Here is a 23,981-nt window from a genome sequence, read left to right as displayed (position 1 = left end):
CTCCGTCCGGTTCCCAGGCCGCTCGTGAAGATTACTGGGGCTTTCACCGACTTTATAAAGCGCAGGATTTCATGCCTCCTGCCCCTGGCACTGCTTGTAGCACAATCCTGTGCTCAGCGGGGTCAGCAGGCAGCGTGTCCAGCCGTCCCCCCCGTCCCGTACAGCAGACAGGCCCTCCTCCGCCTATGAACCAGGAAGCCCATAGCTTCAAATCAAGGCTGCGCTGGTATTTGCACAATCAGTGAATTGGTTCATTTTTCTAAGCTGTTTTGGGTGGTAATTTGGCAGTTTAGAAATATAAAAGTTAACCTAAGGCCGAGATGCAGTTTCCTTAAACACTTCCTCAAGAATTCCTGCTCAAAAAACTGTGCCTTGAAAAACAGAAGCACAGGACTGCACCTCCTGGATTTTTTTTTTTTTTATTTCACAATAAAGTCCCCGCTCTGTAGCTATAGCTTCCTCCCTCCAATCCATCCCGGGGAAAGAATTGAAAAGATCAATAAAATTTCCCTTTCACCTGCCTCGTGGATTCGCCACCAGCGGAGATGAATCGTGTTCTCTGCTCGCGGCCTCGTTCCCACGCTCGCCCCCGCCCTTCCTATCCAGGACTGCCCGGCACGGCGGCCATGACCAGCGTGGTGCTCTGGCCAGAGATTTCTCCGGCCTCCCGCCTCCTCTTCCCAGGCCTCCGGCTCTCTCCGCTCAGCCCGCGCCCCTCAGGGCCCCCGAAAACCTCCCCCACGGGCTACCGTGGATAATGTAACTCAACTGAGCTGATCCGGGCACTGTTGGCTCAGGGAGAGGACCTTATTTTTCTGGAGCAGGTGTGGCCGTCTCCGATCCTCAAGGGCCACACACAGGCCGGGTTTGCAGGATATTCACAATGAATACGCAGAAGGTAGAACAGATTTGCATACGACGGAGGCAGTGCGTGCAAAGCTATCTCCTGCATATTCAGTGTGGAAATCCTGAGAACCAGGCCTGGCTGAGGCTCTTGAGGACTGGACTAGAGTGTTTTACTGGTAAAGCCCTATTGATAAAGAAAACATTATCCAATTCAGCCTCTTTAAAACTGGTTTCAACCGGATGCGCGCGTAGATGAATTTACACCAAGCCAGGCCTTGACCCTTCAATAGCCTCTTTATCCCTCAATAATACCTATAACTATTCACAATGAATACGCAGGAGCTAGAATAGGGGGTGTGGGATAAACACTGGATCCATAAAGTTTAGAGGATGTGAATGAAGAGTGGGTGGCTTGCGGGAATGACAGTTACTACCTGGTGATAATACCCTTATTCAATAAACATGCACACGATTAATGCGACTCGAACATTGCTCTAAGCTTCAACGGTAAGAGGAAATGTGGAAAAAAGGATTTGCATTCACAAAAAAGCAGCTTGCTTGTTACGGCGGTTACTACCCCAAACCAAATAAGCCTGATACTTCACTTTCAATGCATATCCAGCATAACTCTGCTTCAACGGCAGGAGGGAATGAAGAAAAGTGGATTTATATACTGCCAACAACCAACAAGGACTGAATTATATGGTCTGGGTAAACAAATAAGCGTGGGTGTAGCTTGCTTATTGAGGCGGTTACTACCCCTAACTAATCAAGCTTGATATTTCACTTGGATGCAGCTCCATCACTGCTCTCTACATTAATGGCGGGGGTGGAAGGGAAATAGAACCAAAGAGCCAAGAGAAACAGATAAGTATGAGAGAAAAAATGAGGGAAGCTTGCTGGGCAGACTGGATGGGCCGTTTGGTCTTCTTCTGCCATCATTTCTATGTTTCTAGATATTACTCCCTGTATATCTTCCATTTGATCCATTTGTTTATCTTAGTTTTGTTCTGTTATATTATAATATGAGCAGTTAATTATTACCAATGTTCCTCCTGACCAACCCCTTACTTTATCCTATTATTAGTCCAGTTCAGAGTTTTATGTAAAGCCTGTTTGCTAAATTTACTGTTCTATGGAAACCGATGTGATGTTCCTCTACTGTTGGTATGTAAACATTTTCAAATAAAATAAATAAAATTGCCAAAATACATCTCCAAGAAAAGCACTACGTGAAGCACTATGTGAAGCACTACGTGAAGCGCTACGCTTTTAAGAACCGATCAAGGGAAACCGGCAGGGTTGGAAAAGCAGGAACAGCCACGGGCTCTGTTACATGCCTCGTGCGGAGGGAAAGATCTGCAGCTCGGTGCGACAGGACTGGAGGACCCCGCTCGGTGCCGCAGACACCCTGCGGCAGGGGACAGGGACGGATCTCACCCCTTCAACTCAACACGGCTAAAAAAATAAATAAATAAAATGGGAAGCCACTGGGCCAGGCCGGTGAATCGGCGGGAAGAGCCAGGTTCGATTCCTGGCCGAGGTCTTCTGCTCCCCGAGGGCAGGAGAGGAGGAAGAGCACACGAGGAGATTTATTTATTTATTTATTTATTTAAAATTTTTATATACCGGCATTCATGTTGCAAACACATCATGCCGGTTTACATATAACAGGGGTGTACAGTAAACAATTCAATAACCTATTTGTGTAGAAGGAAGCAGTTACAAATAACAAGGTAATAGAACTGGGAGGAGAGAAGAAAAGAAAGAGAATAACATTAGGTATAGGTATTTACATTAGTAATAACATTTTTACATGTGGAAGTGGTAGAATCTGGCTGAAAGGCATCTGGCTGAAAGGCATCTGGCTGAAAGGCATCTTCCGACCTTTTGCACACGACTATTCCCAAAAAAAAAACCAAACACACATTTCTGCTGGCATTAAAAACGGGAGCACCCGGGGTTCAGGCCAGCTTATAACCCCCTCTCTCCCCCCCCCCCCCCCCCCCCCGAGCAGCACCACATGGCCCATAACAGGTAAAAACCAGGACCGGATCGGCTTGTCCAGGAGTGGCATGAATGGCACCGGCCGGGTTACCCTGATCAAACCGTGAACTGATTTAATCACGGGGTCTCCAATGTATGCAAATCTCTCATATGCATATTCACTCTGGATAAGCAGACAGTGCCGCGCTGGTTGGGGGCGCCTCCCGGCGAGGGGGGGTCAAACACTGGATTCATTTAGACTTCTCAGGAGAATACGAGAGAGGGGGAAGGGGATTCCACAGCCCACGCGTGGCTGGTTCTGGATAATTCAGATACATCAGAATCTCCAGGCAGCTCTGGGTGCTACTAAGAAGCTTGTGCAATTGGCGAGAATAAAACCTTTACTGATCTCTGGTGATGCTAGGGCCAGTTTACTCAAAACGGTGTCAATTTCTAAACGCCCCCCCCTTACCCGAAGCAGAAAGGAACGCAGCCACCTCCGGGGTGGATCTCCTGCCCGTACGCATCCGGCACTCAGGCCAGGTTAAGATTTCCAATAAGAGGAGGGTAGGAGGAACAAAATGTTTGCTAAGTCGGATTGTCCCAGTAAAGATGCACAGACTGAGGCACAGGGGGGCGGGGGGGGAGGATCTGCCCGGGGTCACAGAGGAGGTCACCAGCTGTGAAAGGGACTGGTGCGCAGTGCTGACCTCCTGCCAGCAGGGGCCCTCAGTGAGCCATGGTCTGGGGGGGCCTTGAAAGCCTGCCTGGCTTCACCTTTCAGTCAGCCTTGAGCAGAGTTGTGCCCTTGCCCGAATGGCTGGTGCCATCACCCTGTCCTTCTGCCTTTGTTTTGCATTTTGCTCTGCTTTTCCCTGGTTTTGGCCTCTGCTCTATCTTCTGGGGGTTTTGCTCCGTTTTGTCTGACCCGGGGCACGCTCCCTGTTCCTCGTGGACGCCTTTCAGTATATCCTGCCAGCCCCAGCTCTGCCTCCTGTGAGGGTCCGCCCGTACCCTGTCCCCGGGTGCCAAGCCCCTGCCGGCCATCAGAACCCGAGAGCCCAACTCTAGGTGGGGGGAGGGGAGGGAGGTGGGCTGGTCAGGCAGGAGACCTTCCCCCAGCCAGCTGCTCCGGAGGGTGACACCCCTTACCGGCAGAGCCGGGATTAGAACTCGTGTGCCACGAGTTCTTCAGGTCCAATCGTCGGGCCGTGCTTTTTCCAGGTCACCGCTCGCTGTACAGGGAGGAGAGTGGAGAGGACGCTCGCTGTGGGATTTGCTTTAAATTATCCACGGCCCCTGCCACAGCACCGCCCCCCTTCCGACTCCCTGCAAAACAAAACCGGTTCCTTTTTCACCTTTCCCAAGATGGATTTTAAACGAGGGTGAGATACAGTCCTTGGATGTTATTACACACACACAGAGCTACAAGGCCAAGCCAGTCTGTTCCTTCCACAGGCTCCCATGCAAATCAATGGCTGCATTCTTCCGTCAGGCGGCATTTGCTTAATAATTTGTATAAAAATGTTTTGAATACAAACAGAAAGAGCTAGGGATAAGCAGGACCAGGCACAGGCTAGGGCCGGAGACCGCGTCGGGGGGGTGTGTATGTGCTGTCCCAAGTGACGCCATAGGGCTGGAGGGAGGTTTGGCGTGTTCACATTTTCAGAACGCGAGAAGCTGTCGGATTTATCCGCATCCGGACTCGAACCAGGCCCTCCCCCCCCCCCCCCCCCCTGCAGGGGAAATCTGCACTAGGAAAAAAAAAAAAATTAAAAACAAATGCAGAAGCGACCTCACCCCGGCATAACCAGGCGGCACAGGATACGGGACAGCTTCCCGCTCGAGCTGCGTTCTCGCCGGTCCACTGGAAGAGCGGCAGCTTCACCACATCCTTTGAGTTTTATACGCACTCCTCCCTCCCACCCGCCACGTTCAGGGCCGGTGCTTCCATTAGGCAAACCGGGCAGGCACCTAGAAGGTCAAACATTTTGAGGGGGGCAAAACCCTGCGCCAGCACGAGGGCCCGGGGGGGAGGCAAAGCCAGAGTCAATATAGCTAAAAGGGAGAGCTGTGCTGGAGCCACCGACGGCAGGGAGAGCTGTGCTGGAGCCACCGACGGCAGGGAGAGCTGTGCTGGAGCCACCGACGGCAGGGAGAGCTGTGCTGGAGCCACCGACGGCAGGGAGAGCTGTGCTGGAGCCAGCAGGCGAGCTGGGGGTGCCTAGGGCATCAGACGCTCTTCCACCGACCCTGCTCTCGCTTCTCTTAGCCACGGCTAAATCCATCTTTCTTTCAATCTGAAAGGAAGCAGGGGGGACCCCTCCTGCTGTGGTCTATTCGCAGGATCTCCGGCTCACATCTTCCCAGAAATCAGCTGTAGTTCCAATCCACGTTTCCTTGCATTTCCTTCATGCGCCACGAAGGGCCACGCTGAAGGGTCAGGAAAGAGACAAACACGTCTGAGCGAGGTCTGAGCGCCAGTTAATGGCGCAGCTCCGAAACACTGTGCTACTTTGCCCCAAGGCATAACTTTCCCTGCAACGTCGAGGAAAAAAGGGAATAAAATATTGAGCTCCAAAGAAATATTTCTGCAAGCAAGAACTTGTGCAGAAGGCACTAGGAGACCTCCCCCTGAACCTTACATCTAACCCCGTGCAGGAGGAGGAGGACTCCTCCCAGCTTCCCCCACCTGCCCGCGTACATCTTAAAAAAAAAAAAAGTTACCCCTTTCCCAGGTTTTCTGGGTGCAGGTGGGGTAACCTCCTCCCAATCCATAGCTGAATCCCCCGGGGCTAGGGCTGACAATTTGTGTGTCCACCCTCTCTCTCTGTCAGATTTCTCTTGAACAGATGGAGAACAGGAATCCCTATCACTTCTCTTGCCCTTCTCTTAGCTCCTCCGTCTGTGTGGAGGGTGGGCACTGGTTGACGGGGGAGGGGAGTAAAATGGATCAGCTTCTCTGACCGAAAAGGAAGGTACTGTCAGGTCCCAGGCACCCATCTAGATGAGAGCCGGAGCCGAGCTCTTCCCCAGTGTGAGGGGGAAGGCACTGGCAGGGCTCCAACCTGCCACAGCTGGAGCCTTTGCAACAGAGCTGGCCCACGAGCAGGCTAGCTGGGCCATAAGGCACCAAAAGAAGAGAGATGGCGGCCACTCGTCTCTGCGAACTGGCCAAAGCCAGCCTAAGAAGCATTTCCTGGGAACCGAAAGCTGTTCACAGCAACCAGAAGGCTGTTCAGCGAGGTGACGTCTCTCCTACAGCAGCAGCAAGGCTCTGCTCTCGGGTCCAGCGACAGCACGACCAGTCTCTCTCCTCCCTGCGAGGAGCCATCTCCTACCCCTAACCCGGGAGTCCCGGGGTGGCACAGGAACGCCTGGAAGCCTCCGCCCGGACAACCTCGGCAAAGTCTCTCAACAGGCACCGTGCTCGGGGTCTGTCCTGACCGTGGGCAGGAGCTGGCAAAGGAATCTCCTTATCCTTATTACGCTCAACGGCGCCGAGGGAGCAGAGAACGACAGTAACCTGGAGGGCCTACCCTGCAAAGCCTCGTGAACCCCAGGGAGGGGCCGCTCCACATCCCATCCCCCCCTCAGGGAAGGAGCTCGGAGTAGACTCAGGCCTCAGTTGCTGCCTGCGAGATGGAGGCAGTGCCGACAGCTAATCCTTCCTTAGCTGTCCCGCACACAACGAACGGTTGTTTGGACTTTCTGAAAAAAAAATCAAGTCAACCAAATAGAAGTACGAGGAGGCGCGGTCTTATGGTGGCCTAATAACTGGAGAAAGGTGCCCGAGGGACCGGTCCTTGCACCCGAACTGTTCAACTTATTCGATAATGACCTAGCAAAGGGAAGAAGGTGCAACCTGATGAAATCCGCAGATGACTCAATGTTCAAAGCAGATCGTGATGAACTGAGGAAGAAACCCACGAGACCGGGCATCTAAAACGGCAGATGACATTTAAAGCGACGCAGAGGGTGGAAAAATAATCCCAACTGCAGGTCCTACGATGCCGGGTTCTGTACTGGGAGTCACCCCCCGGGAGGAGGAGGACCTCGGAGGCATGGCTGACGATACACAGCGGAAATCCTCAGCTCCGCGCGCAGCAGCGGCCAAAATAAAAATCAGAACGCTAGCAATCGTTAGCAGGCCGGAGCAACGCGGATGCGCCAAGACTGGGCGTCCAAACTAAGCGCCCGTTTCCCTAACGAGTGCCACCCACCTCTCCTGGGCACAATGCAATATGCAAAAGGATGCGCTAGGGGAAATCAGCGCATCCCTAGCCCATCCCTGCCATCGGGTGCCCGGGAGACCAGCCACGGGTTAGGAAGACAGGCACCGGCAAACTGAGCATCCAATTTCCTAACCTGACCACCAGCGAGACTTTTTTCCCCCCACGATGCTGCTTTCTGTGGTCCCTCCGCCTTAGTATCACGATATTAAGTTGTAGGAACCACAGAAAAGCAGTTATTTTCTGCTTGGGGCACCTCAGGACTTAATTGGAGGGTTAAAACACGCGCGTCGAGCATACAATGATCTTTTACATCGGGGTACTAGCTGATAGCTTCATCAACGTAGCGCTCGTCACATGTAAAGGGCATCAGCTGCGTGCAGGTTTACACGGGCGTTTTGGACGCACCGATTCCATTCTCGCATCGGGCGTCGTTCTAGCGGGTACAAAACGCGCGTCCAACCGCACGTCAAGCTGTGCGCTTAGGCTTAGCGCCCCATATTGCACTGGTGCCCCCTAGAGGAAGCAAGAACACCATAAGGCCTCCGTACGGCTCTACGGTTTGCACCTCAAGTACCGCATGAGGTCCTGATCTCCCCCCCCCCCCCAAACAAGGTGCAGCAGAACGAGAAAAAGGGCAAGCAAAGTGATACAGGGGATGGCATGGCTCCCCCCTGAGGAAAGGCTCCCCCCTGAGGAAAGGCTCCCGTCAGCTCGGCGAGGAGACAACGCAGATTCATAAAGTCACACGTGGGGCAGAACAGGTAAACAGGGATCGGTTATTTACCCCTTCAATAATAAATGCCAGGACTGCAGGGCCCTCCTTGAAACAAAAAACAGGAGAATAATTTTTTCATTCCACGCTGGAATCTGCTGCCAGAGGACGTGGCCCAAGGTGACTGGCGTAGCTGGGTTTAAAGCACATTTGGCCAAGTTCCTCTCAAGAAAAAGTCCGTAAGTCATTATTGGCCAGACGACGCCCTGGGAGTGCGGAACAAGAAACTGAGGCCACAGCGCATTGAGCAAGGATTCAGACCCCTTCACTGTTTCCACATTTTGCTATGTTACAGCCTTGTTCTGAAATGGATAATATGCAATTTCTCCCTCCTCAATCTACACACACAATACGCCATAATGACAAAGCGACATCAGATTTGTAGAAATTTGTGCAAATCGATTACAAAAAACTGAAGCATTCAGACCCTTTGCTAGGACACTCAAAACTTGAGCTCAGGTGCACCCTATTTCCCCTGATCATCCTCGAGATGAGTCTCTAACTTGATTGGAGTCCACATGATGCAAAATCAATTGACTGGACAGGATTTGGAAAGGCCCACCCCTGGCTGTATAAAAGGTCCCACAGCTGACAGCCACGTCAGAGCAAAATCAAAGCCATGAAGTTGAAGGAATTGTCTGTAGGCCTCCGGGACAGGATTGTGTCGAGGCACAGACCTGGGGAAGGATACAAAAAGGTTACTGCAGGAAGTCCTTACAGGGATAATGTTTGGAACCACCAGGACTCTTCCTAGAGCTGGCCGACCACCCAAACTGAGCAATCGGAGGAGAAGGGCCTTGGTCCGGGAAGTGACCAAGAACCCGATGGTCACGCCGACAGAGCTCCAGAGCTCCGCTGAGGAGAGGGGAGAACCTTCCAGAAGGACAACGATCTCTGCAGCATGCCACCAATCGGGCCTTTATGGTAGAGTGGCCAGACGGAAGCCACTCCTCAGTGAAAGGCACATGCCAGCCTGCTTGGAGCTTGCCAAAAGGCACTTAAAGGACTCTCAGAGCATAAGAAATAAGATTCTCTGGTCTGATGAAACCAAGATTGAACTCTGGCCTGAATGCCAAGCATCATGTCTGGAGGAAACCAGGCACCACACATCACCTAGCAAGTACCATCCTTACGGTGAAGCACGGTGGTGGCAGCATCCTGCTGTGGGGATGTTTTTCAGCTGCAGGAACTGGGAGACTAGTCAGGATCGAGGGAAAGATGAACACAGCAGAGTACAGAGAGATCCTTGATGCAAAGCTGCTCCAGAGCGCGCTGGACCTCACACTGGAGCGATGATTCACCTTCCAGCAGGACAAGGACCCTAAGCACACAGCCAAGACAATGCAAGAGTGGCTTTGGGACAAGTCTGTGAACGTCCTTGAGTGGCCCAGTCAGAGCCTGGACTTGAACCCAATCGAACATCTCTGGAGAGACCTGAAAACAGCTGTGCATCGATGCTCCCCATCCAACGTGAAAGAGCTGGAGAGCATCAGCAGAGAAGAATGGGAGAAAGTCCCCAAATCCAGGTGTGCCAAGATAGTAGTGACATACCCAAGAAGACTTGAGGCTGTAATCGCTGCAAAAGGTGCCTCCAAGTACTTAGTAAAGGGTCTGAATACTTACTGCATGCAATGTGATAGTTCAGGGGTTTTTAGGTTAGTTTGCACAAATTTCTACAAACCCCATTTCACTTTGTCGTCATGGGGCATTGTGTGTAGATTGAGGAGGGAAAATGAATATTATCCATTTCAGAATAAGGCTGTAACATAAGAAAATGTGGAGAAAGTGAACACTTTCTGAATGCACCGCAGTTTTTGGGCTTGGCCACAGTCAGACAGGACGCTGGGCGCGATGGACCTTCGGTCTGACCCAGCAAGGCACTTCTTACGTTCATAGAAGTTCCCTTAAGATCCAGAGAGGGTGAACGCTCTTTGGACACAGGATAGCAAAGGATTTTCCAATACATCTGACAGAACAATCTTTTAGGGAAAAAAAAAAAGTCTAGGAACGGTTTTCAGAACAACAACTATCTGGAAAGGACACAAAGAGAGGCACTGAAGATGGTCTTCAGCCTTCTAGGAGTGGCGCCATCCTTTCAAGTCTTGGTTAACTAGGCATGGGGTGGGAAGGGCACAAACGGGTCGTGTGTCCCCCGCCCCCACACAAAATAAATTAAACCCCGAAATCAACTCTGCAATCAAATCTGGGAGACCGTAATCAGGAGGAGAGGAGGAAAAGCATCAATCACGCATGCAACTGCTCACAGTCCCGTCAACAAAATCAGACGCGGCGGCCATCATGGAAGAGGCGGAGTTGGACGTGGCTGCAGTCCGAGTCTTAGGAGAACAGAAACCAGGGCAGACACCTCCATCGTCTCTTCCGAAGAAGCTAAGGGAGGGGAAGAGCGGCTCGTTATATCAGAACACAATAATAGTCACTGAAAACAAAAAAAAAAAAAAAAGGAGAAGCTGAGTCACTGGGGGGTGTCCTGAAAAAGACTATTTCCATGGCGATAAAGGTCAACAAATAAGTTATAAGGAAGCTAAAACCTCTGACCAGCTTTCACGACTATGCTCCCTTCATCAGCTCAATGCCACAGGAGCAGAGCAAACACAAGACTGCGTACATCCAGGGTAGACGCAGACCTTCTGCGCAGGGAAGAGAGGTGGATTCGCACAGAATAGCTGACAGGTTTATGGAGTTTTCTGCTTTAGAACTGGGGAAAGGATAAGGATTTCATTTTGCAAGAATCCGGGGGTGAACGCAAACAGCTGAAAAAACAAAAACACGGTTTCTGAGTTTGGTGGGTCCTTGCACTAATCCAGACAGAGAAAATGGGTAACAGTGAGTGCACCAGCTTACACTCACCGTCTAATCCCCAAAGTGAATACAATCATTTTACAAAGTATTTACGGCGAAAAGCCCCTCTCTCAAGGCAGCTGGTTCATATTTGTCATGGTAACTGATCAAAAGACGAGGATCTCACCTGGAGGGGGCTCAGTAGCTTTCAGACTTAAGATGAGGTCCTCAGAATCCATGGATAACTAGATGGTGTTGGCGAAGGGAGGGGGAAGACTAAGAAGGACATTGTGTTACCAGGGTACAAATTATATCAAAATAAGACCAGGTCAAATTGGTGGAAGGGTTGGCAACATATGTTATGGATGGTGTAGAGTCAAACAGGATAAAAAGTCCTGCAGAGACTAAATCCACTGTGGAATCTCAATGGGTTGAAATTGCACGTGTGATGGGGAACAGTATAGCAGTGGAGGGTACACTACCATCCACTCAGCCAGGATAAAGAGACAGACAATGAAATCCAGCAGAAATTAGGGAAGCTAACAAGTTAGGCAACAATAATTGTGGGAGAATTGAATGACTTTCAAGGAGTAACAGAAATGGCAAGAGGGTGGAATACACTGGTATACAAATTTATAGAGGTTATCTGCTTCAGTGATAAATGGCGCCATTTATTACTGATGTTGACATGCTGACAAACTAGCTGATTAGCTACTGTTTCCATGATATTTAAGTTTTTACATTTTACTTCTCTGTCTGTTGCATAGACAGTAGAATTTTAATCATAAATTGTAAACTTAGGTCGCTGTGTATTTATGGTGCATAATATTTCACCTGTCTTATGTAACACTTTAAAAATTAAATCAGTAAAAGGATTATAGAACTAAAATTTACTATGAAACAAAAGGCCAAAAACTATTAGTTTAGTCCTTATTCAGTGACTGCTCGGTTCTTCTTGGCTTGTCCGTTATATTCAGTAACTGGAACATCTCATCCCTGTCCTGCTAATAATCTGCAAGCATTGAAGAGATGGCAATTTATGTTCTAATAACGTTTTTCCATTGCTTCAATGTCCTGGTGAAATCACGCACCATGCTCATTATTCACTACCCTGCAGTTTGGTGGAAAAAAAATCCAGATGAGCGTTCAAAAAGATGTATCTTTAGTGACCATCGCAGCCAAGGCTTTTGCATGCCTTGAGGAGGTTTCCGAAAAAATGTGTTACCACTAACTGGAAGGCCTTCCACGCCGTTTTTTCCTTGCCAAGAAATGCACGGTTAAATGAATCATCTCGAAGAAGTTCACGAGTCTGCGGGCCAATCATGATGTGTGGAATGAGCGCGAGCCCGTGGTGCTGCAATATAACTGACGCTCCTACGCCGACAGTTGGCGAACGCGCCCTGGAATGGGACAGGCTGGAGCTTCACCGCAGGTTGCGCTCTTGGGTTCTGGCAGATCCCAAGGGTGATCAAACAAGCAAGAGTCCAAGGACAAGCAGAGGTCCGGGCAGGCAGGGAGGAGAGACTAGAACAGACAGAGGGTTAGGGCAGGTGGCAAGCAAGCAAGATCAGGACCAAGAAGGAAGTCCAAGTCAAGAGATCAGTACCAGGAGATCAGACCGAAGAAGGGACAGAGACAGACGAGATAAGGCTGGGCAAGGCGGGATGAGGCAGGCTGGAACAGGATCATGGGAGCAACAGGCACTGCTACAAGGCAGGAGACCCGCTGATGAGGCAGCTTGCAGAAGCCACAGCAGAGTTTAAATAGCCAGTCGCGTGACATCATCAAAGGGAGCCAATTCTGAAGTTTCCCGCCGTGGGGCCTACGAATGTGTGTGGACGCCGCACGTGTGCCTAGAGGGGGGCACCGATGGTGGGGTCCTGGGCCACAGCCCGATGAGAGAGAGCATCCCATGAGTGCAGGCAGTTCTCAGTGACCCAGATTTAGTAAAGTTTGGCTGCATCTATTTCGGAAGCATTTTGGCTGTAGAGCAGCGGATCTCTAGATCTAATCCTCGCTGTAATGTAGGATCTGGTGCAGGAGGTAACGATGTTGGGTCTATTTGGTAATCATAACAATCAAATTTAACAAACACTGAAGGGAGAACATTAAGAAAAACTACTGTGGTAGCATTTCCCTTTAAAAAGGGAAACTAAGAGAAAGTTAGAAAAAAAAAACAACCTAAAAGTAGCAGTTGCAAAGGTTAAAAGACCAAATGCGGCATGAATGCACAACATCTTGGAAGTCCAGACTAGATGTATTCCATCCATTAAAAAAGGTGGAAAGACAGCATGGTTAAAAGGTAAAGTGAAAACTAAATGAAGTCCGGAGGGTTTTGGGGAGATAATCTACACTGGAAATACTCTAAGGAAGATGAGTCAAAGGACCAGAATCACATCATGCTTAACGAGGAAGATGTAATAAAACAAACTAAATAGTATCAAATCACTGGGACCAGATGGTATACAACCCAGAGTTCTGAAACTGCAGTCCTATTACTAGTAATATCTAACTTTACATTCAATTCAGCACCTGAAGACTGGAGAGTGGCCAATGTATCACCCATTTTTAAAAAGAGCTGCAGGGGTGATCCAGTGATCTATAGACCAGTGAGCTCAACGTCAGAGTCAGGCAAAATGATAAAGGCCAGCCTGAAGAACAAAATTACTGGCCATCTGGATAGGCAAACTAATGGGGCATAGTCAACATTTAACAAAGGGAAATCTTGCCTTAATAAATCGGTTTGATTTTCTTTTGAAGGGTTTAGCATTATGTAGACAAGGGTGAGCTATTTTTAACATTGATTTTCTCCTGTTTTTGCTTGTTGCAATAAACACTGATAAATCAGTGGTAATAAAAACTGAAAATGAAGGTCCCTGGGTATTATTAGAAATCATAACGATATGTATCAATCCATGATGCAACTGCACCTGGAGTACTGTGTGCAGTTCTGGTTGCCACATCTCAAACAAACAAAAAAAACCAAACACAAAAACAAAGGAACTAGAAAAGGTGCAGAGGAGAGAGACAACAGTGATAAGGGGGGGAAAGGCATAACAGGTTAGGGCTCTTCAGCCCGGAGAAGGAGACAGCTGAGAGGAGATACCATAAAGGTCCACAAAATCAGGAGTGGGAGAGGGAAGGGTTACTGACTAGGGAACACTTCATGAAGCTAATAGGTAACTCATTTAAAACAAACCGGAGACATTATTTTTTTCCATTCGGCACACAATATAAACTGGGGACATTTTTTGCCAGAGGATAAGGTGAAAACAGTCAGTGTAGCTGGCTTTAAAAAAAAAAAAGTTTTAAACAATTTCCTGGAGGAAACGTGGGAAAGCCACTGCTTATCCCTTGTTATGCATAAGGAGGATCAGATCCTGTCAGGTACTACAGACGTTTCACAATGTTTTCAAAATAAAACCAAAAGAAAAAAATGAAATTTTGGTGGTTTACTTCCTGGCCCCCGACCATGGCGAGACGCTGGCCTTTGGCTCTCTTGTGCTCCACGAGGGTGCCCTCCCTCCCACTCCTGTACCGGCCCATGGCACCGGGACCATTAAGCACCGGAATCTCTCTCCCTCTCTACTGGGGGGGGGGGGGCCTGGCTGCCGAGCTGGGCAGGGGTGACCGGCCCCTCCCCCCCCCCGAGAAGCAGAAACCTGAGAACTGGCAAACTTCTTCCACCGCACGAACCGCACGGGGGGGGGAGGGGGGCCCACAAGCACTGAATCTCCGGGAAGTCTGCAAAAACCACCCCCCCCCCCCCCGCCCTGTGCAGCAAGGGACGCACCCCCGCCCCCCCCCCCCCCTGCCAGCCCAGACTTCCTCCTGTGCCAGCTCCACCACTTCCTCACTGCCGGCCAAGCCCTGGGAGGACAGGGTGGGATCATGACGGGCTGAGGGGGATGGGGAATCGCCCACTCCCATGAATGCAGGGACCGAGCCCTTGTAGGTGCAGTCACAGAAATCCGGGCTGGGGAGGGGGGAGAGCCAAACCCCCCATCGGAGACCACCTTCCAACCCCATGACTTAAAAAAAAAATGAATAACGCTGGCGGGCTGGGCACAGGGAATGGGCATTTGGTGTCCGCCATCCGGAAATCACCCTAGGGCAGGGACTGCCCCGCCCCTCCACCCTGGGGCACTCGAGGGGGGGGAAGAGCCACAGCAGAGGAGTTAATGGCAGGGATCCGAAAGCCGGAGAGCAGCAAAGTGCGCCGACGCTTGCCTTTCCCAGCAAGACCCTTTACAAGCCAAATGGCAAGCGAGCGCCGGGCTCCCTGGGCTGCGGCCGGGGGCCACTCTTTATGTCTGGGCTGGGGAGTGAGGAGGAGGAGGAGGAGGGGAAGAGAGGGAGGAGGGAGAGGTACTCACAGGACGCAGAGGGCATAGGCTCCGGCCACGCTCTCGCTGTCCCGCACCAGGAAGCTGCCGTCGCGGCCCGCCCGGGCCAGCAGCTCCTCGGCCGCGGCCCGGCTCAGGTCCCGGTGGTACCAGAGCGGAGAGACGCCCGGCCCGCCCCCGGCCAGGGCCATGATCGCCGGCGGAGGTTACTTCGGGCCTCTTCCTACTCCGGCCCCACACGTCCCATCAATGGAGGAGAAGGAGGAGGAGAGTTTCTGTCCCTCTCCTCGGCCCTCCCCCAAAAAATAAGAAAGAAAAAAAGTTTCCAAATGGTCCGGCTGGGGGGGGGGGGGCTCCGCATCCGCCTCCCCGACCGCGGGCGACTTCCAGCAGATACAGAAAGCAGCAGCACAAAAAAAAAGGAAGTTTTTATTTCTGCAAACAGAGTTTATATAAAAAAAAGAGAAAAAGTGCGGCGGGCGGGGGGAGCTCGATCTCCCCCTTTCCTTGTAAACGAAATCCCGGGGCTCTCCCGCAGCAAATAAAAAAAAAAAAAGCCCTTTTTATTCCTTTTACTGGCGGTGCTTGCATTTCGTGGCGGTCACGGATCCTCTCCCAGTCCTGGGATGGAGCTTTTCTCCCTCCATTTTCAGCTTCCTCTACATAGAAAGAAAGAAAGAAAAAAAAAAAGTGCCAAAGAGGAAGCAAACGTTGCTTTCGCCAAATCCCCGAGCGCCCCCTCTACAGGCTCGCGGGACGGGGGTGGGGGACCGCAAAGGCCCGGGCGAGCTGCGATCCCTTCTTGCAAGAGGAGGAAAAGTTGCTCCGGAGTCCCTCGGGATTTCTCAGCTGCCCCCGACGCCCCTCCTCCTCCTCCTCCTGCTGCTGCTAAATGCGGTCCCTGCCCGCCCTTCCGATCCCGCTTCCTCCCCTCGCGGCCCGAAATCCGTAGCTGGTGGCACAGGGCGAGCAAACTTCCTGCTCGCGCCTCTTAAAGGGCCCGCGCGCCCTCCCCTCCCCTCCCCTCCCCTCCCCTCCTGAGCGCCGCGCGCCTGCTTCTGCGCTCAATCGGACAGCCCGGGGGGGGGGGGGGAGCAGGGGTCTTCTCGTTCAGACGGGAGAGGGGGCCGTAAAGGAGGTTCCCCGAAGCGTTCAAACTTTATTTTTTTTGGGGGGGGGGGAGGATTTCTAACGAATGCGGCGAAATGTACAACTCGGAGGATTCCCATTTCTAACGTCGCTGATTTCGGGAAAAGGAAGAGCGATTTAAACGCGGGAGGGAAGGTGGAGTTAGCTTTCAGGTCTGGCCCCCTTACAGATTAGCTTCGTTTTTTTTTCAAAACCTTCCCTGCTCCACCTCAAGAAAGGAGGAAAGCCCGGGGGGGCGGCAGGGCTTCCGCGGCGCGAAAGTGGATGGCGGGGTTCGTACATCCCGTGTTCACTTCCCGCTGCCCTTCCATAGGCTCTTTCCAACCTGCTGCAGCCCTAGCGGGGGGGGGGGGTCGTTTAGAGGCTGCAGATCGCTGGCAAACGTTATCCCCCCCCACTCCTCACCCCCCCTTCCATAGGCTCTTTCCAACCTGCTGCAGCCCTAGCTAAAGGGGGAGGGGGGCATTTAGAGGCTGCAGATCGCTGGCAAACGTTATCCCCCCCCCCAACACTCCTCACCCCCCCCCCCTTTCACCCGGCAGCTTAGCCCAAAGCAAAACTGAATCACTTTTCCCCGTTTGCTCAGTTACCACAAAACACGGTGCTGTAAATGAAAACTTTAGAAAACAAATAAGAAAACAGTGGGTTACATGGACACAGGAACAGTGATCAATCTCAGGTGTGCGTGTGTGTATTTTATGTATTTATTTTACAAAAGTTTATGTTCCGGCCCCTCATCTGATATACTGTACAGGATGGATATGGGGGAGGGGGGTGTGGAGATGCATAGGGATGTGTGCCTGGGGTGTGGGATACATGGACACCGGAACAGTGATCAATCTCAGGTGTGCGTGTGTGTATTTTATGTATTTATTTTACAAAAGTTTATGTTCCTGCCCCTCATCAGATATACTGTACAGGATGGATATGGGGGAGGGGGGTGTGGAGATGCATAGGGATGTGTGCCTGGGGTGTGGGATACATGGACACAGGAACAGTGATCAATCTCAGGTGTGCCTGAGTGTATTTTATGTATTTATTTTACAAAAGTTTATGTTCCGGCCCCTCATCTGATATACTGTACAGGATGGATATGGGGGAGGGGGGTGTGGAGATGCATAGGGATGTGTGCCTGGGGTGTGGGATACATGGACACAGGAACAGTGATCAATCTCAGGTGTGCCTGTGTGTATTTTATGTATTTATTTTACAAAAGTTTATGTTCCTGCCCCTCATCAGATATACTGTACAGGATGGATATGGGGGAGGGGGGTGTGGAGATGCATAGGGATGTGTGCCTGGGGTGTGGGATACATGGACACAGGAACAGTGATCAATCTCAGGTGTGCCTGTGTGTATTTTATGTATTTATTTTACAAAAGTTTATGTTCCGGCCCCTCATCTGATATACTGTACAGGATGGATATGGGGGAGGGGGGTGTGGAGATGCATAGGGATGTGTGCCTGGGGTGTGGGATACATGGACACAGGAACAGTGATCAAGCTCAGGTGTGCCTGTGTGTATTTTATGTATTTATTTTACAAAAGTTTATGTTCCGGCCCCTCATCAGATATACTGTACAGGATGGATATGGGGGAGGGGGGTGTGGAGATGCATAGGGATGTGTGCCTGGGGTGTGGGATACATGGACACAGGAACAGTGATCAATCTCAGGTGTGCCTGTGTGTATTTTATGTATTTATTTTACAAAAGTTTATGTTCCGGCCCCTCATCTGATATACTGTACAGGATGGATATGGAGGAGGGGGGTGTGGAGATGCATAGGGATGTGTGCCTGGGGTGTGGGATACATCGACACAGGAACAGTGATCATTCTCAGGTGTGCCTGTGTGTATTTTATGTATTTATTTTACAAAAGTTTATGTTCCGGCCCCTCATCAGATATACTGTACAGGATGGATATGGGGGAGGGGGGTGTGGAGATGCATAGGGATGTGTGCCTGGGGTGTGGGATACATGGACACAGGAACAGTGATCATTCTCAGGTGTGCCTGTGTCTATTTTATGTATTTATTTTACAAAAGTTTATGTTCCGGCCCCTCATCAGATATACTGTACAGGATGGATATGGGGGAGGGGGGTGTGGAGATGCATAGGGATGTGTGCCTGGGGTGTGGGATACATCGACACAGGAACAGTGATCAATCTCAGGTGTGCCTGTGTCTATTTTATGTATTTATTTTACAAAAGTTTATGTTCCGGCCCCTCATCAGATATACTGTACAGGATGGATATGGGGGAGGGGGGTGTGGAGATGCATAGGGATGTGTGCCTGGGGTGTGGGATACATCGACACAGGAACAGTGATCATTCTCAGGTGTGCGTGTGTGTATTTTATGTATTTATTTTACAAAAGTTTATGTTCCGGCCCCTCATCAGATATACTGTACAGGATGGATATGGGGGAGGGGGGTGTGGAGATGCATAGGGATGTGTGCCTGGGGTGTGGGATACATGGACACAGGAACAGTGATCAATCTCAGGTGTGCGTGTGTGTATTTTATGTATTTATTTTACAAAAGTTTATGTTCCGGCCCCTCATCAGATATACTGTACAGGATGGATATGGGGGAGGGGGGTGTGGAGATGCATAGGGATGTGTGCCTGGGGTGTGGGATACATGGACACAGGAACAGTGATCAATCTCAGGTGTGCGTGTGTGTATTTTATGTATTTATTTTACAAAAGTTTATGTTCCGGCCCCTCATCAGATATACTGTACAGGATGGATATGGGGGAGGGGGGTGTGGAGATGCATAGGGATGTGTGCCTGGGGTGTGGGATACATGGACACAGGAACAGTGATCAATCTCAGGTGTGCGTGTGTGTATTTTATGTATTTATTTTACAAAAGTTTATGTTCCGGCCCCTCATCAGATATACTGTACAGGATGGATATGGGGGAGGGGGGTGTGGAGATGCATAGGGATGTGTGCCTGGGGTGTGGGATACATGGACACAGGAACAGTGATCAATCTCAGGTGTACCTGTGTGTATTTTATGTATTTATTTTACAAAAGTTTATGTTCCGGCCCCTCATCTGATATACTGTACAGGATGGATATGGGGGAGGGGGGTGTGGAGATGCATAGGGATGTGTGCCTGGGGTGTGGGATACATGGACACAGGAACAGTGATCAAGCTCAGGTGTGCCTGTGTGTATTTTATGTATTTATTTTACAAAAGTTTATGTTCCGGCCCCTCATCTGATATACTGTACAGGATGGATATGGGGGAGGGGGGTGTGGAGATGCATAGGGATGTGTGCCTGGGGTGTGGGATACATGGACACAGGAACAGTGATAATTCTCAGGTGTGCCTGTGTGTATTTTATGTATTTATTTTACAAAAGTTTATGTTCCGGCCCCTCATCAGATATACTGTACAGGATGGATATGGGGGAGGGGGGTGTGGAGATGCATAGGGATGTGTGCCTGGGGTGTGGGATACATGGACACAGGAACAGTGATAATTCTCAGGTGTGCCTGTGTGTATTTTATGTATTTATTTTACAAAAGTTTATGTTCGGGCCCCTCATCTGATATACTGTACAGGATGGATATGGGGGAGGGGGGTGTGGAGATGCATAGGGATGTGTGCCTGGGGTGTGGGATACATGGACACAGGAACAGTGATCAAGCTCAGGTGTGCCTGTGTGTATTTTATGTATTTATTTTACAAAAGTTTATGTTCCGGCCCCTCATCAGATATACTGTACAGGATGGATATGGGGGAGGGGGGTGTGGAGATGCATAGGGATGTGTGCCTGGGGTGTGGGATACATGGACACAGGAACAGTGATCAATCTCAGGTGTGCCTGTGTGTATTTTATGTATTTATTTTACAAAAGTTTATGTTCCGGCCCCTCATCAGATATACTGTACAGGATGGATATGGGGAGGGGGGTGTGGAGATGCATAGGGATGTGTGCCTGGGGTGTGGGATACATGGACACAGGAACAGTGATCAATCTCAGGTGTGCCTGTGTGTATTTTATGTATTTATTTTACAAAAGTTTATGTTCCGGCCCCTCATCAGATATACTGTACAGGATGGATATGGGGGAGGGGGGTGTGGAGATGCATAGGGATGTGTGCCTGGGGTGTGGGATACATCGACACAGGAACAGTGATCAATCTCAGGTGTGCCTGTGTGTATTTTATGTATTTATTTTACAAAAGTTTATGTTCCGGCCCCTCATCTGATATACTGTACAGGATGGATATGGGGGAGGGGGGTGTGGAGATGCATAGGGATGTGTGCCTGGGGTGTGGGATACATGGACACAGGAACAGTGATCAATCTCAGGTGTGCCTGTGTGTATTTTATGTATTTATTTTACAAAAGTTTATGTTCCTGCCCCTCATCTGATATACTGTACAGGATGGATATGGGGGAGGGGGGTGTGGAGATGCATAGGGATGTGTGCCTGGGGTGTGGGATACATGGACACAGGAACAGTGATCAATCTCAGGTGTGCCTGTGTGTATTTTATGTATTTATTTTACAAAAGTTTATGTTCCTGCCCCTCATCAGATATACTGTACAGGATGGATATGGGGGAGGGGGGTGTGGAGATGCATAGGGATGTGTGCCTGGGGTGTGGGATACATGGACACAGGAACAGTGATCAATCTCAGGTGTGCCTGTGTGTATTTTATGTATTTATTTTACAAAAGTTTATGTTCGGGCCCCTCATCAGATATACTGTACAGGATGGATATGGGGGAGGGGGGTGTGGAGATGCATAGGGATGTGTGCCTGGGGTGTGGGATACATGGACACAGGAACAGTGATCAATCTCAGGTGTGCCTGTGTGTATTTTATGTATTTATTTTACAAAAGTTTATGTTCCGGCCCCTCATCTGATATACTGTACAGGATGGATATGGGGGAGGGGGGTGTGGAGATGCATAGGGATGTGTGCCTGGGGTGTGGGATACATGGACACAGGAACAGTGATCAATCTCAGGTGTGCCTGTGTGTATTTTATGTATTTATTTTACAAAAGTTTATGTTCCGGCCCCTCATCTGATATACTGTACAGGATGGATATGGGGGAGGGGGGCGGCCTGTGCTGTGGGGGGTGTGGAGATGGGTAGGGATGTGTGCCTGGGGTGTGGAGATGCTTGAGGGAGGGGGGGGGGGGGCTTTGCCTGGAAGATGTGTGTGTATAGGGGGTGCCGACTGTGGCGAGCACCTCGCTTTCCAGTGCCTTCCAACATGTTAGCACGAGCAGAGGTTCCCAGTCCCAAAACTGCAGCCCGGTCCTCAGTTGGTGGGCGACACCAGACCCAGACCCAGGAAGGGCCGAATGTTTTAATTCAGAGAGGGTCCCTGACGTCATTCTGGAAGCCGTGCTGGAGGAGGAGGCAGGCATGGCCTTGTCGTGGGCCGAACGGCTGGTGGCGCAATCCACTGCGAGGCCTGGGCCGCGGGTTAGCTTATTGCTGAAATCTCTGGAAGCAGCTAGGTCAGGGGCAGCGAGGCCGCTGGTAGGACAGAGGAGCGAGTCGCCAGAGCCGGGCCCTGGGCGAGAAACCTGGAAGACTAGGCCGGGCCGAGCAATTTACATCCAGTCAGTGCACTACCAGGAGAGATTGGTGTATGGCTGTGAGCCCAAGGCAGGCCCGAGGACGTTTCTCTGTGGTAACCCCCGAGGGCCAACCTGTTGCTCAGAGGACCTAAAAGCTACAGAGAGCTGTGCAGGATGGCCACGGAAAAACCCACCCCCAAATCCAGCTCAGGTATCACTGCAGGAGAGAGATCTCTGCAACTGTGTGAAGCTTGCTGGGCAGACTGGATGGGCCGATTGGTCTTCTTCTGCCGTCATTTCTATGTTTCTATGTAACTGAGTGGCTGACTTCCCAGTGACAGGAGAGACTGTTTCAGCAGCTGCAAGCAATGGCCAGGCCTCAGTGGAGGACCAGCTGTTGGACCAGCCCTTGTCCTCTGCCGTTAAAGACAGCTCATGGATGGTCCCCGGGCAAGTAGACATAAGAAATTTCCATGCTGGGTCAGACCATCAAGCCCAGCATCCTGTTTCCAACAGAGGCCAAGCCAGGCCACAAGAACCTGGCAATTACCCAAACACTAAGAAGACCCCATGCTACTGATGCAATTAATAGCAGTGGCTGTTCCCTAAGTCAACTTGATTAATAGCAGGTAATGGACTTCTCCTCCAAGAACCTATCTAATCCTTTTTTGAACCCAGCTACACTAACTGCACTAACCACATCCTCTGGCAAAAAATTCCAGAGCTTTATTGTGCGTTGCGTGAAAAAGAAATTCTCCGATTAGTCTTAAATGTGCTACTTGCTAACTTCATGGAGTGCCCCCTAGTCCTTCTATTATTCGAAAGTGTAAATAACCGAGTCACATCTACTCGTTCAAGACCTCTCATGATCTTAAAGACCTCTATCATATCCCCCCTCAGCCGTCTCTTCTCCAAGCTGAGCAGCCCTAACCTCTTCAGCCTTTCCTCATAGGGGAGCTGTTCCATCCCCTTTATCATTTTGGTTGCCCTTCTCCATCGCAACTATATCTTTTTTGAGATGTGGCGACCAGAACTGTACACAGTATTCAAGGTGCGGTCTCACCATGGAGCGATACAGAGACATTATGACATTTTCTGTTTTATTCACCATTCCCTTTCTAATAATTCCTAACATTCTGTTTGCTTTTTTGACTGCTGCAGCACACTGAGCCCACGATTTCAATGTATTATCCACAATGATTCCTAGATCTCTTTCCTGGGTGGTAGCTCCTAATACGGAACCTAACATTGTGTAACTATAGCAAGGGTTATTTTTCCCTATATGCAACACCTTGCACTTGTCCACATTAAATTTCATCTGCCATTTGGATGCCCAATCTTCCAGTCTTGTAAGGTCTTCCTGCAATTTATCAGAATCCGCTTGTGTTGTAACTACTCTGAATAATTTTGTATCATCTGCAAATTTGATAACCTCACTCGTCGTATTCCTTTCCAGATCATTTATATATATATTGAAAAGCACCAGATCAAGTACAGATCCCTGAGGCACTCCACTGTTTACCCTTTTCCACTGAGAAAATTGACCATTTAATCCTACTCTCTGTTTCCTGCCTTTTAAGCAGTTTGTAATCCACGAAAGGTCATCGCCTCCTCTCCCATGGAATCAGGGAGCACAAGAACAACTTGTACAGGGCACCTAGTGTGCACGCTGTGTTTGGGTTCCAGTACCCTTACGTCCCTGCATAGGTGCTGAAAACAGGGACTCTTGGCTAGCCAAGTGTGCAGATCACCATATCCTCAAACATGACCTAGACCCTCAAAGACTAAGGAAACATCCAGATTATCCACGCGCTCTGGTAGAGAAGGTGGCAGACTTCAAACTGGGGCGCAACGTTTACAAGCATGCAGTGGTGGATCTACTGTCTCCTCCCCAGTGGTTTGACTGTCAAAAGGTCCAGCCCAGGTCATCATGAGCCAGCTTGACCCAGGGAGGATGAGGAAGAAAAGCAGGCCAGATAGGGTCACGCTCTGGGAGGCTGGAACCAGGCAGCACGCCCGCAGAAGTGACACAGGCCTACAGGGCAGGACTGGAAATGGCCTTCTACCTAACCAGCCCCCTCCCCCACGAGTTGGGCCCTTTTTGGGTTCTGAGGGCCAGTAGGACTTTCCTCCTGGAGAACATCATGGCAGGTGCTGGAGTCAGGCACTGATGGTAAGGCTGGTGCTGAGGACAGGCAGGGCTGAATGCAAGGCTGGGACTGAGGTCAGACAGGGGGCTGGATATAGGCAGGGCTGAGTGCAAGGCTGGTAACTGAGGAGAGGCAGGGGC

At 50.3% G+C, this 23,981-nt stretch overlaps 1 protein-coding gene across 1 annotated transcript in view; it reads right to left on the bottom strand.

Annotated features, from left to right (window-relative positions):
• The window catches only part of INPPL1 (inositol polyphosphate phosphatase like 1), a 175,076-nt gene extending 159,146 nt beyond the window's left edge, over positions 1 to 15,930 (bottom strand). Inside the window, 2 exon segments of the mRNA XM_029601865.1 lie at positions 10,104 to 10,227; positions 15,015 to 15,930. Coding sequence (XP_029457725.1) covers positions 10,104 to 10,227; positions 15,015 to 15,175 — 285 coding nt within the window. The 5' untranslated portion in view covers positions 15,176 to 15,930.
• Positions 15,931 to 23,981: the final 8,051 nt, after the last annotated feature.

Source organism: Rhinatrema bivittatum, chromosome 5, assembly GCF_901001135.1.
Source record: "Rhinatrema bivittatum chromosome 5, aRhiBiv1.1, whole genome shotgun sequence".
NCBI classification, from domain to species: Eukaryota; Metazoa; Chordata; class Amphibia; order Gymnophiona; family Rhinatrematidae; genus Rhinatrema; species Rhinatrema bivittatum.
Note: the sequence above shows the minus strand (reverse complement) of the source record. Positions and strands in the feature narration are given on the sequence as shown.